Here is a 12989-nt window from a genome sequence, read left to right as displayed (position 1 = left end):
GCAGGTATAAAGAACACAATTTCCCAATCCGAACACCAGTGCCTTAATATAAACACAAATTCCTTAATCTATATTTAACTTCAAGTCAAATCTCGTCTGCGACATATTGACACATATAAACTTACACACATATATATTTATCTGAGCACTTTTAAACAAAATACTTTAAAGGCACATTATGCCTCTCAAACGTATACATTTGTTTGCCTTTTGTAAAAATGACAAACATTTAATTTTTATAGCATTTAAATTCATATAATGGTTTAAGATCATGTTACATGATTGTCAGATGCAGAAGAAAATAGCATACAGTATGTAGTAGAATGTAACATTATTTGTTATCAAATTTGCATAATGTAGAAAAAGTCATATTTTGACTTCCATACAAAGTACTATATCACTATTTAATTGCACTAAGGGCCATAAGTCCTAGAAGATAAAGCTGTTTAAGGTAATTGGCCAATTGCAATGAGTTATGTTTTGGAAATTATATAACAATACACAAAAGCTTCTGAGAAAATTCCTGGCGCACAAAATGGGCCTTTAAGCTGTCGTCTTGTTGATGTATTAATTTGGTGATTCTACAATTTTGCTGGAAAGATGACTAGACATATCATCCCTACAAATATAGTAAAAATGTCTTGAACAAAAGAAAAAAGTCAATACGTTGGCACATTTAATATCAAATAATTCAACTATAAACTTTGTATCCAATGGTATAAAAATGTATACTTCTTAATTGATAATAATTTCATTGGCTAGTATAATTGTTATTATTGTATAAAACAGATATTATAACTCTTCATTTATATTATGAGGTTATTTTACAATAATTGTTTTGAGTACTAGACTGAATTCTATTTTTGGACGGGTACACAGCTGTAAAAATATATTGGACAAGACACTAGCCGAGTCTGATATAGGCTTTGCAGCTGTGTACGAGTCCAATAATATCAGTATTGTTCTTAACAATATAAAGTAACCACTTTATTTCGCACCACATTTTATTTACATTTTGACATTACTTTATTACTTTAATAACAATAAGGATTTGATATGGATTTTGGACTCTTTGGATTAAAACAGTCTGGATGGAGTATGATATGCATTCGTTATATATCTTTTGGATTCGGATAATAAAATTAAGGCTATATTGGATACGTTATGGTTTTGACTCTGGAAATGAAAACGAGACTAAATTGATAAGATATGATCCAAAAATAATTGGAACATCACCTGGATGTTCATTGTTTGATATCTAATACGAGGTGAAATCAATCATTTTATTTGTTCCTATTAAATACATATAATAAGCTTCGTAAATATTTCATTTATCTTTATACCTACCTATTAGATATATAACTCTTTATTAATATATCATTCGCAGCAGCAAATTCCTCCGCTGAAATAAGAAATGTTAGAATGAAGATAACAAGATTCCTCCATTACCGTTTTCATCAAATTTTAAAAGAGAGTTTACTATTAGACGTTTTTAATGTCATATTTGATATATCCTTTTCAGTAGAATACTGAAACAAAACAGTGAATTATATTTATTACAAAAAAAATGATAGTAGCGGGCCCATATGATGAACAGCTTTACATTTTGTAGCATATGCTAATATGAAATGACATTCAAGCAGAAATATCCTTATTATAAAATGTACATGGTAACTGGAGGCGCAAAAAAAAATCATTAAATGAATTTAATCCAATTAGAAAAGGAATAAACAGTATTGTACTATACCGTACCGTATCTAGGGTTACGGTAACCCTACCCCTACTCTACCATACTGTGTTTTTATATTATACCATGTTAGATCTAATATCATATAATACATATACTATAACACGATATATACCATATATCGTTTTGCTAAATTTAATACATGTAGGTTTATATTGATTACATCATATAAATGACCAAATGATATGCCATCTTTTGACAATGGTAACTATATACAAAAAACATATACGTACAATCAAGATGTTGTCTAGCTTTATCTGGTGTAGATCTATATGGTGTACTTTCCTTATTGATGGAATATGTTGATAAACTTATTCTAGGAATAGTTTCACGACCAGGTGACGGTAGCTGATAATTTAAAGCTTGTTGTTGCCAGCTTGAAGACGCCCCAAACAGACGAACGGCTTTCTGGTGGTCCCATCCTTTTGTTTCAAAAGAACTGAAAATATTAGACAATTTATTTGCTTTAGGACATGTAGATTATTTTAGGCTAACTGCAGTTAGTTAATTGTTTACTATTGTTACATATGAGTATTATTGAATATTTAGAATAGTTAAGTATACTTACAAATCCCTGTGTAAAACTCTTCTATTTCAAGTTATAACTGATTAGATACATTATATATATGAGCCGCGTCACGACAAAACCAACATAATGGGTTTGCGACCAGCATGGATCCAGACCAGCCTGCGCATCCGCGCAGTCTGATCAGGATCCATGATGTTCGCTTACAAACCCTCTTACAAGTAGAGAAACTGATAGCGAACAGCATGGATCCTGATCAGACTGCGCGGATGCGCAGGCTGGTCTGGATCCATGCTGGTCGCAAACCCATGATGTTGGTTTTGTCGTGACGCGGCTCATATGTACAATCAAGTCTTCTTTATTTACTTAGAGTCATACCCTTAACAGAGTAAGAAGCAGAAATTATCTGTTATTCAATGCATATTGCGACATGTACGAATACCGAATAAAATAAGCCCTTATAAAATTTGACGATTTCGTACATGCACAAGTCGCTCCACCGAAAAATTAAAAAAAGAAAGATTAAATCATCATACAAAGGAATAATTTTATTCGTTCTTTAGACAAACCCAACATAGAGTTATACCCCATAATTTTGATTTCAAACAGACATTTATAATTAACATCACCATACACCGTGTGCATAGATAAACATGTCAATAATGTGCTTGTCACTGTTTGTGATGAAACTTTCAGACATGACTCTTTAAAAAGAGAAGAGAAAAGCAAACCTTTCGGAAGACTTGAGGTCGAAGTTTGATCTTTTAAGGCAAATCATCTTGATAATAAACAGTATAATCACTACAGCCAGTATGAAGCAGATTGATCCACCGACAGACAGTAGAATAATTAACGTATCATCTTCTGTTTTATCAAATATAATAGAATAAAAAGCGAAATACAAACATTTTGTTTATTATTGTAATGATTTTAGCAATTTCAAAAAATAACAGCAGATCGGATCTACAAAAATATATTTAGATATTTCTTTCCTTTAAAACTACCCGCAAATGGTCAGAATTTTAAGAGCGCCACTTTCCGATGATTTTATATTTAAAATTTAGATTTATAAAAGATGTTTTAGTATCCCGAGAATGGGCGTTGACATTCTTTATATGGGGAGAGAATGCTGTTAAGGTAGCTAATAGAAGGAAACTTCTCTTAATATAGAGGCGCATTTAGGCCATCATTAACAAATAAAGAGGCGCGCATTTGGGCCATAATGACACAATATGGAGGCGCATTCGGCCATCATAAAGAAATACGGAGGCGCACCTAGACCATCATTAACATTTAAAGCAGGAAAACAATTACATTACCATTACAAAAATTTAAAATCAAATCGAAGAAAACTTATAATTATATTCAGCTGATTAATATGTAAACAAATACTTAATACTGTAGCAGATAACTTCGTATATTTTACTTGTTTGTTTGTTTGTTTAGAAAAAGAAAGAAAAAATCTTAAAACATAGTATGGTGTGTTCAAAAGGTTGCTTACTTTTCGTTTCCTTTTCCCTGAAAAAAAGAAAGAAAAATATAAATAAGCAAGAATTTCTAATGCACTGAAATATTTTTTCAATTGTACATGTATGGTAGTTATCAAAGAGCTCAAAATGATTGTGACAGAAAAAAATTGAAACTTGGTTGAAATGTGTTTAAAACATGTAAATGTATTTTGTGTCTGATAATGGTCTGTACTGTTCGCTATTTGAGTTATACATACAGAATGTATTTTGAAAATTAAAGTAAAACTGATAAATGATTTTGTCTAGATTGATATTTTTTTGATCTTTTTCTTTTAAATATAAATTACGCAGCAACGGACAATACAAAGAATACTATTTCAAAGATATTTTTTTTGTTTTTATATCTTCTTACATACATATCTAAAGCATGGGCACATCTCAACTTCCCTTCAAGCAAGGTGTGTGAACTTTGGAGCAGTTTATTTTAATAGTAAACTTGAAAAAATAGGGTATGTTGTTCAATTCATGTAACAAAAATGATAATTTTCAAAAAATAAAATTTTAAGTTAGATCTAAGTACTGTACAGTTCCAAGCTGATTAGAATACCTTTCATTTAAAAGATAAAAGTACACAATTCTTCGACTTCTTTCGCGTATAACAAATGTATATACAAATGTTCCATTTCAATTAAGATTTGTTTGATGATTTTTCCCTCTTATTTTCCATTTTCTCTTGTGTTTGTTAGTTTGATTTTACTGTGCACCAACACAATTTAGGTCAAATGGTGCTGAAACAGGAAAGAGAATTTTTGCTAACCTCGGGTGTTACTAACATAAAGCAACTGCTGGGTCCAAGGTTATAAAGAAATTTTCTGAGCTCAAACTGAGATCTCCATGATTTGACTGGTCAGAAACCAGCTCAGAATGCACACTGACCAATGGAAATGTTGAGATTTGAGTTTGAACTCAGAAAAAGGTTTTATAACCTCGAGGCCAGGACTCATCCTGCTTAAATCATATGATTAGTCTTAACTCTTATAAGATGAATTTTATACACTTATCAGCATCGGGTTTTTGCACAGCTTATTGGGGTTTATGCACACCTTATTTAAAGCAAAGCAGCGATATGGTGTTAAAGGTATGCGTTGAGCAGCCGTACGTGTAACAGTCATGGTTGGGTGCTTTTAAAGAGGAAAATACTTACACGCATGTAGCATAACCATTAACAACGGAACATGCATATCCATCTCGGCATTCCCCCGTGGTTGATATAAACAACTGGCACAGTTTTAATGTATCATTAACGTCAGATTGCGTCACTACAATTTTACAATAAGGTAAGGAGTAGCTTTTCTTATCAAAAACTTGTTTTTATTGTTATAATGTATACAGTTCTTTTGTTCAAGGCACATAGTAAAACAAGAGCCGGGTGATGCTCCCCGACTAGGTTTTGGACACAGAAAAGTATATCTTTTGTAGTTTCAGAGTTACGTCCTAGACAAAATTCAAGGAGTGATAATACCAAACTTAGGCAAGGCAGAGTTACTGTTCTTTGCACACATGTCTACTCAATGAGATCTATCTACCGACTTGCGCGAGACACGTCGTCTCAATATGTTGATCATTTCTGTGAAATAGTTGTAAAATCCGACTTCAAATAACGATTTGTTGTAAGGTCAAGCTGTGACCTTGACCGGTAGCGACCCAAATGTTGCGCGCGACACGTCGTCTCAATATGTTGATCATTTCTGTGAAATAGTTGTAAAATCCGACTTCAAATAACGAAGTTATGGGCCGGATACGATTTTGCTGTGACCTTGACCTTGACCTTCTGGGTAGCGACCCAAATATTGCGCGCGACACGTCGTCTCAATATGTTGATCATTTCTGTGAAATAGTTGTAAAATCCGACTTCAAATAACGAAGTTATGGGCCGGATACGATTTTGCTGTGACCTTGACCTTGACCTTCAGGGTAGCGACCCAAATATTGCGCGCGACACGTTGTCTAAATATGTTGATCATTTCTGTGAAATAGTTGTAAAATCCGACTTAAAATAATGAAGTTATGGACCGAACACGAATTCAGGACGGACGGACAACCCGGCGACTACATGTATATGCTCCCGAAATATTTCGGGAGCATAAAAATGCAAACACACAATGTTAACGTTATCCCAAAATGTAAAAATAAAGTGAAATGCATGTATCTTATTTCTGCATTTATATTGATTTTTGCAATGTTAGCCGAGGCAAATCATGTTTAACACTTAAGTGCTTTTTATATATGTGTAATTTAGTTTTAATATTAATCACATACCCGTGCGGTAAACGCTCTTTATTTTACATATGTGATAAATAGAATATAATATTCGTGTAAGTTCAATACTAAATTTATTGTACTCCTTGAGCTTGCCAGAGACTCGCTTGATATAACTTTATTCAACTCATGAACTTACCCTCATTCAATATCCTCTATATGAAGCACGCACCTTTTAATGCACTTGTTGCTAAATACACAATAAATAAAATATCAAGTTCCCTTTTACAAATGTTCTTTAATGTAACCTTTCCCCAAAAACAATTTTACATTCTTTCGTTAACTAAATGGCTATTTGATCAAACTTAGCTAAATTCTAGATCTATACTATAATGTTATCATCGTTGCATACGTTATTTAAAATATAACAAAAATTACCTGTAATGTTTCCAGTTCGGACAGAATCTGCCGACACAGTTTGATTCAACACTGTAATTTTTTCTTTACCACTAACCAGATCAATATTCGCCTTGTTCAAGTTACTTGCTGCATTAGGTTTGTTGGCCACTTTCACTTCGTAATCAGCTATGATACTTCCAGCACTATGTGTTAAATAAAAATAAAAATGTTCAGTTAATATTATCGATGTTATCACTCGTTTAATTAGTTATAATATGCCGCTAGTTTTATTAGCTAAATTATATATCACAAAGTTTAAAGTAGTAACTCAATACCGTAGAAAGGAGAATATCAGAACATTTCTCTAGTTTATTTCTTCAAATTAAATAGAAGGAAAGCGATAGTGAAGTGATACATGTTAACCCCAGAAATCGTGAGCACAAATCCTAATTGGGTCCCGAACCAGTTTCCGCATAACACACAAATAGAAAGTTAAGCACCTTTTATCGTGCATTAACATCTGTAGAAGCACCCGGGCGCATTTAAAGCCCAAGCACGCAAGGTTAACGTATGCATGCGTGCGCAGATTTTATGCAAGAATGGAAGCGGTTTAAAATACTAGTTAGCTAAAAGCTTTAAATTTAGCTTAAAATAGAAATGCGTCCATAAGTCCTTTGCCCCCCACTTTACTTACCTTTCACAGTGAAAAAATTTATGCATTTTATTGATCACCCTTTATATTAATACTAATATCAGTTTTTTTGATAAAATAATATTGAAAAAAATTTTTAACAAACAAAAAAATTTTTTGAAGGGAAGGTTTCACATAACGCATTTTTGCCCTTGATTTATGACAAATCTACTGGATATTTGTACATAAACCATATTTTATATCTTTCTGGGCTAGGGTAATAGGATATACGTACATGCAGACGATGTTCCTCACTCCAAGTTTGTTAAAAACTAACTTAGATATAGAAGAAGATTCATCAATAGCATGGTACACATTAAACGGGATATTAACCATAGGACTCCTTGGTTACATTTTATTTAGAAATATACAATTACAATACTTCACAATACCTTAAAGATATTATTGTCACTGACACAAAATCGTTTCCAAGCTGTTCCCTATAAATCGCTATAAGCTGAAAGAAATATTTTAAAACATATATATATCACCTTACTTCTGAAATATATCATCTAATTGGGATAGAATCATATGTTACAAACGAAATGCTGAAAATCCAGTAATCAAACATATTTGCATTAAATTTTTGATTAGGATATAGCATGGAAATGAGGAACAGAGTAAGGAGGAAGGGGTTTGGGTGAAATAAAATGTTAATCCATCTATGAAAAGATTTCTTTTGTACATTTGGCAATATCCGCCTTTATCCCTAATGACGTCATCCAAGGGAGACAACTTAAAAGGGGTTTATAAAGAGAGAAAGGAAGAGAGATCAGAAAGGTTAAAGACAAAAGAACAGATAGGTCAGCTCACAGTCAGTAAAGAGAGAAATGTTCAGAGAGGAAAAGTTCAGATATTCTTTTTAAGATAAAATATTCATTAAAACGGAGAGTTCAGATAACTGGCAACGAGATAGTTGTTCAGATTGTATGTATCACGAGGGTGGAAAAGGTGGAGGCGGGCGGTGGAGATGGGGATAATGGGGTTCAAATAGTAATTGTCTATAAAGAATGAGAAATTTACATTGAACTAAGAGTGTGGAATCTGACAGAAGGTAAACAGGACTTAAACTGTTTAGGAGATAAGTAAAAATGTTCTGTAAGAACAGAGTTGGTCAGAGAGTATTTTAATGAGAGTGGAGTAAATACATGGAAGTTTTATGTAGTCTATAAAGTGATTACCTATGAAGAGATTATATAAAGAAATGAGAATGCATGTAAAGTGAGGGGAGTTCATATGCTTTGTCAAGAGAGGGGAATTCATGTTTTTTTGTAAAAAGAAGGAAATTCATGTAGTCTGTAAAGTGTCGGGTGTCCATGTAGTATGTAAAGTGTCGGGTGTCCATGTAGTATGTAAAGTGTGGGGTGTCCATGTAGTATGTAAAGTGTGGGGAGTCCATGTAGTATGTAAAGAGCGCTTGTTTATGTAGTGTGTAAAGAGAAGTGACTTTATGTAGCTTGTAAAGAAGTTGGGAGTAAAGTGAGAGACGTTCAATTAGTCTGAGAGCGGATGCTTATGGGGTCTTTCAAAGAGAGTGGAGTGAAGATAGTATGTAAAGTGAAGAAATTTCATAAAACCTGTAGTCACAGAATAGTTAATGTAGTTAGTAAAGGAAAGAGAATTTTTGTTAGGGCTCTTTGGTTGGGGGTTTTGTTTGTTGAAATTGATGTGATTATGGAAAAAGGAACTTTTTCAAAAATGATTTAAGAACGAATCACGATGTAAATGTCCATCTAATGTTGTGATGTTTCTTTGGGTTTTAAACCTGTGTTTTAATGTTATCGAGGGTGTTGGGTTTTGTAAATGAAATGAAGTAGCAAATGTGTTGTCAAAAATTTTGGGGTTATGGTTTTTATCGCCAGTAGTTGTTTTATTTTTGTGTGGGGGTTGTTGCTTCAAAAATTGGTTTAAATTTTTTGGTTTAAGGTCGGTTGTTCAAAACCGGGTTTTTGCATTTTTGGGGGGAGGCGTTGCTTCAAAGCTGAAGCGTTGTCGCCCGTGTTTAGCATTTTATTGTCGTTTCTTTTAATTTCTGCAGAAGGGGCGCCCGTGTTGATGTTTATATATGGTGTTGATGTAGTTGTTTCAATCGCTGAAATTGTTGTCGCTGGCGATGGTGTCATATTTAGTATGGATGTTGTTGCTTCAATCGTTAAAGTACTGGTCACCAGTGATGATGTTAAATATGGTGTGGATGTCAATTTTTCAACAACAGAAGTCGTTGCTGCCAGTGTTGTTGACACTGGTGTTGTTTTATTTTTCTTATAAAATGTTGTTCTTCAATCATGAAGAGGGTGTCAATGGTGTTGTTGTCAATTTTAAGTGTAAAATGTGATTCTTAAAAAATCGCTGAAATGTTGTCGAGGGTTTTTTTGTCATATTTGTGAATGTGGATTTTCAATCACTGAAAATGTTGTGATGGGTTGTTGTCATTTTGGGTGTGCGGGTTTAAAACCCTTTGAAAATGTTGTCATGGTGTTGTTGTCAAAATTTGGTGAATGGATTCGTCAATCACTGTTGTTTTTAAATTTTTTGGTGGACGTTGATTCTTCAACCCGGGGGTTGTTGTTTGGTCATTTTTGGTTGTGAATTTTTTGGGTTGTTTTTTTTTTTTAAATCACTGTTGTTTGTTGTAAATTTTTGGGTGTGACTGTTGAAATTTTTTTCGGTACAAAATCACTGGTTTGGTTGTTGTCATATTTGTTGACTTTTGATCGTCAATCCTGGTTTTTCATATTTGGTGATGTTGATTCGTCATCACGGGTTTGTTGGGGTTGTTATATTTTGGTGATTTTGATTTTCTAAAACCCTGTTTTGTTGCTATTGGTGTATGTTGATTCCCCAATTGGGTTTTATTGGTGTTTTGTTATTTTGTACTGGTTGTTTTTTCATTTTTGAAGTGTTGTCAGGGTGTTTTTGTCAATTTGGGGGCTGTTGATTCTCATAAAAACTGTTGTTTTTTGTCATTTTGGGTGACTGTTGATTTTCAATCACTGGTGTTTCATTGGGTTTTTATTCGTTACTGTTTTTCTATTTTTGAAAGTATAGGTGTTGTTGTCATATTTGGTGACTGTGATTTTTAAACAGGGTGTTTGGGGGTTTTTGTCAATTTTTGTGACGGTTTCTTTCAATCAGGGGTTTTGTTGTCTATTTGTACTGTGATTTTAAAATTTTAAATGTTGGGGTTTTTGTCTTTTGGTGTACTGTTGATTTCAATCATGAAATGTTGTGATGGTGTTGTTCATATTTGTTTTTGTTTTCGTCAATCCTGTTGGTTGTCATTTTTTGGGTTTTACTGTTGTTCTTCAACCCTGTTGTTGTTGTCATTTTGGAGTTGTTATGTTTTGTTTGTCAATTTTGGGATGTTGTTCGAATGGTTGTTTGTCATATTTGGTTACTGTTGATTCTAATCATGGTGTTGTCATTGGTGTTGTTTGTAATTTAGGGTTGTTGTTCTAACTTGAGTGATCGAGTTGTTGTTTTATTTTGGGTGACTTTTGTTTCTTAATAAAAATTTTTGGTTGTTTTTTCATATTGGTGTATGTTGATTCCTCAATCAAATGTTTTGTTTTGTTGTCATATTTGGGTGTGATTTTTGATTCTAAATCATGAAGATTTTCTTTGGTTTTGTTGTTTTTTTTTTACTTTTTGTTCTTAAATTTGGGAAATTGATATGGTTTTGTTGTTTTTTGGGGACGTTGATTCTCAATCAAAATTTTCGTTGTTTGTTATTTGTGTACTTTTGATTCCCCATAAAAGGGGGAAAAAAAAAAAAAATTTTTTAAACTGTTGATTCGCAATCACTGTTTTTTGGGGTTGTTGTCATATTTTGGTGTGGACTGTTGATTCTTCAATCATGGGTTGTCTTTTGGTGTTTTTTTGTCAATTTTTGTTGTGTTTTTCTTCAACTGGATTTAATTATGTTTTTGTTGTCAAAATTGGGTGGACTGTTGATTCGTCAATCACTGAAGATTTGTCATTTGGTGTTTGTTGTCCAATTTGGGTGTGAGTTGATTCGTAATCACTTTTGGTTTCAATTTTGGGGGGCTTTTTTGTTTCTAAATCCTAAAGGGGTTTTAGGGTGTTTTTGCATATTTGGTGTACTTTTGATTCTTCAATCACTTTTTGTTTTCATATTGTGTCTTTTGTTTCTTCAATCTGAAGATGAATTGTGGTGTTTTTGTTTTTGGGTTAAAGGGATTCTCAATCACGGGGTTGTTGTTGTCATATTGTGTTTCCGTTCTAAATCAGTATGTCACTGGTTGGGTTATATTTGTTCGTTGTTGTTGTTTTGGTTCGATCACATAAGTGTGGTCGTATGTTTTTGTCAAAGGGGTGTTGTTTGGGGTTCCCTTCAATTGTAATTTTCTCGTAAGTTGTAAAAAATTGTGATTTTAAGACTTTTGCTTCGACAGTGAGTTTTTGAGTAATGATGGTAATGTTGCGTTGTTTAACTATAACAAAATCTGAATATACAAAAATTTGGGGTTTCCCATCAGAAAAGGACTAAAAAACTTTTGAAAAAGTGGTTTATCAGATAAAAAAAGCCATGGAAGAAAATTTTAATTTTATCGTATTTTTGGGTTTTTTAAGATTTTTGATAAAATGTAGATTTTGTCACAAAAAAAAAATTTGTAAATTTACATTTTACAATCAAAACTTTCGGCCCTTTTTTCCGTTCTTGATAGGACCTCGAACACAATATTAAAATAACAAGGTCCCGGTATTTGGTTTAACCAGTTAAGAAATAAACAGTAAAAAAAAGTTTTTTAAATGTATATTAAAAGTTTTTCCAATATATGTATAAAAGTACCAAAAAAAAGTTAAATTCATAGGTAAAAAAGAAACAATAAATTAATTTTTTTAAAGTTTAAATCCGAAATTTTACCCACAACGTTGGGGGTGACTGCCCCCCAAGTATAGCCCTGTAAACATTGTCAATCTATTGAGCCCTTGATGGAAATTAAAAGGTAATTTTTTTCAGTTTTGAAAAAAATTGATCGAAAACCAGTTGTATCGTTGTAGCAGATGTCCCATTCGTGTTTAAATATTAAAATATTTTTGATAGAGTGTTTACAGGGGCGTATCACGTTGGGGGACAGGATCTGATTCCCAAGCGTCTGTGCAAAAAACCAACCTGTTGACATTTAGTCGGATTTGTTCAGTCGGCATATTTAAATTACAAATTATTGTCAGACATATTTTCAAGCATAAGAGTACCGGAACAGACATAAGATGTCAAATATATACATTCGTTTTACATTATCTCTGTTTCTGTTTACATCTGAAACCACGTCGTAGAACTACTTTCAATCCGTATTGTTTCCGAGGTTATTATAGATTATAGCCGAGGCAGTTCCGAATGTATTACATCCTGACCGGGTTTCGAACCCGACAACTCTAAATTACGTTCTGTAGATCTACTGAATTATCTACCCTGCTACTTACACATGTTCTCCCTTATTAATGTATAGATATATCTCATTTCAGGCTGCAACGCCATTTTGAAATTTGTACTTGAATTTTGTACCAAGCACAATTTGTACCAATTGTACCAAGTAACATTTTTATTGACTCGGGTATGAGAACCATTGAGCATAGCCACCTCGTACCACTAAAGACTTCCTAAATATCGAAACTGCTCCGACTGAGTTGCCTCTCCCTATTTATATCCCTTACTGATGAACATCTTTACACCATGACAAATTTAATATATCATTTAAGTATAGGGTAGGTATATTAAAGAGATTTATTTGATGTGGCTGATTAGCTTTCCTGCCTGTCCAAATAGCGCATTCTTCATTCTGTTAATGAAAGATATGCGTAGTGTGTGATTTAAATGTTTTAGATGAGTAAACACTTTCTTTTGATATTTTACCCTACATTTTTTACTAACGT

The 12989-nt window shown here is 33.0% G+C and overlaps 1 protein-coding gene and 1 long non-coding RNA gene across 3 annotated transcripts; both read right to left on the bottom strand.

Moving 5' to 3' along the window:
* Positions 1-325: 325 nt before the first annotated feature.
* On the bottom strand, positions 326-3131 carry LOC132760031 (uncharacterized). Its single transcript, XM_060751918.1, has 4 exons — positions 3005-3131; positions 1981-2186; positions 1348-1402; positions 326-619 (listed from the first exon to the last, which is right to left on the bottom strand). The coding sequence occupies exons 1-4, from the start codon at positions 3049-3051 to the stop codon at positions 568-570; spliced, it is 360 nt and encodes a 119-aa protein (XP_060607901.1). The 5' UTR covers positions 3052-3131; the 3' UTR covers positions 326-567.
* Positions 3132-3751: 620 nt separating this feature from the next.
* On the bottom strand, positions 3752-7569 carry LOC132760030 (uncharacterized). 2 transcript variants are annotated; one of them, XR_009629807.1, is made up of 4 exons: positions 7484-7569; positions 6440-6603; positions 4947-5061; positions 3752-3791 (listed from the first exon to the last, which is right to left on the bottom strand). It is a non-coding gene; the product is annotated as an uncharacterized LOC132760030 (long non-coding RNA). The 2 variants fall into 2 exon arrangements; XR_009629808.1 differs by lacking the exon at positions 3752-3791 and having other exon boundaries at positions 4943-5061.
* Between the last annotated feature and the right edge of the window lie 5420 nt (positions 7570-12989).

Source organism: Ruditapes philippinarum, unplaced genomic scaffold (assembly GCF_026571515.1).
Source record: "Ruditapes philippinarum isolate M1 unplaced genomic scaffold, ASM2657151v2 ctg1528_1_1_1_1, whole genome shotgun sequence".
In the NCBI taxonomy this organism is placed as follows: Eukaryota; Metazoa; Mollusca; class Bivalvia; order Venerida; family Veneridae; genus Ruditapes; species Ruditapes philippinarum.
Note: the sequence above shows the minus strand (reverse complement) of the source record. Positions and strands in the feature narration are given on the sequence as shown.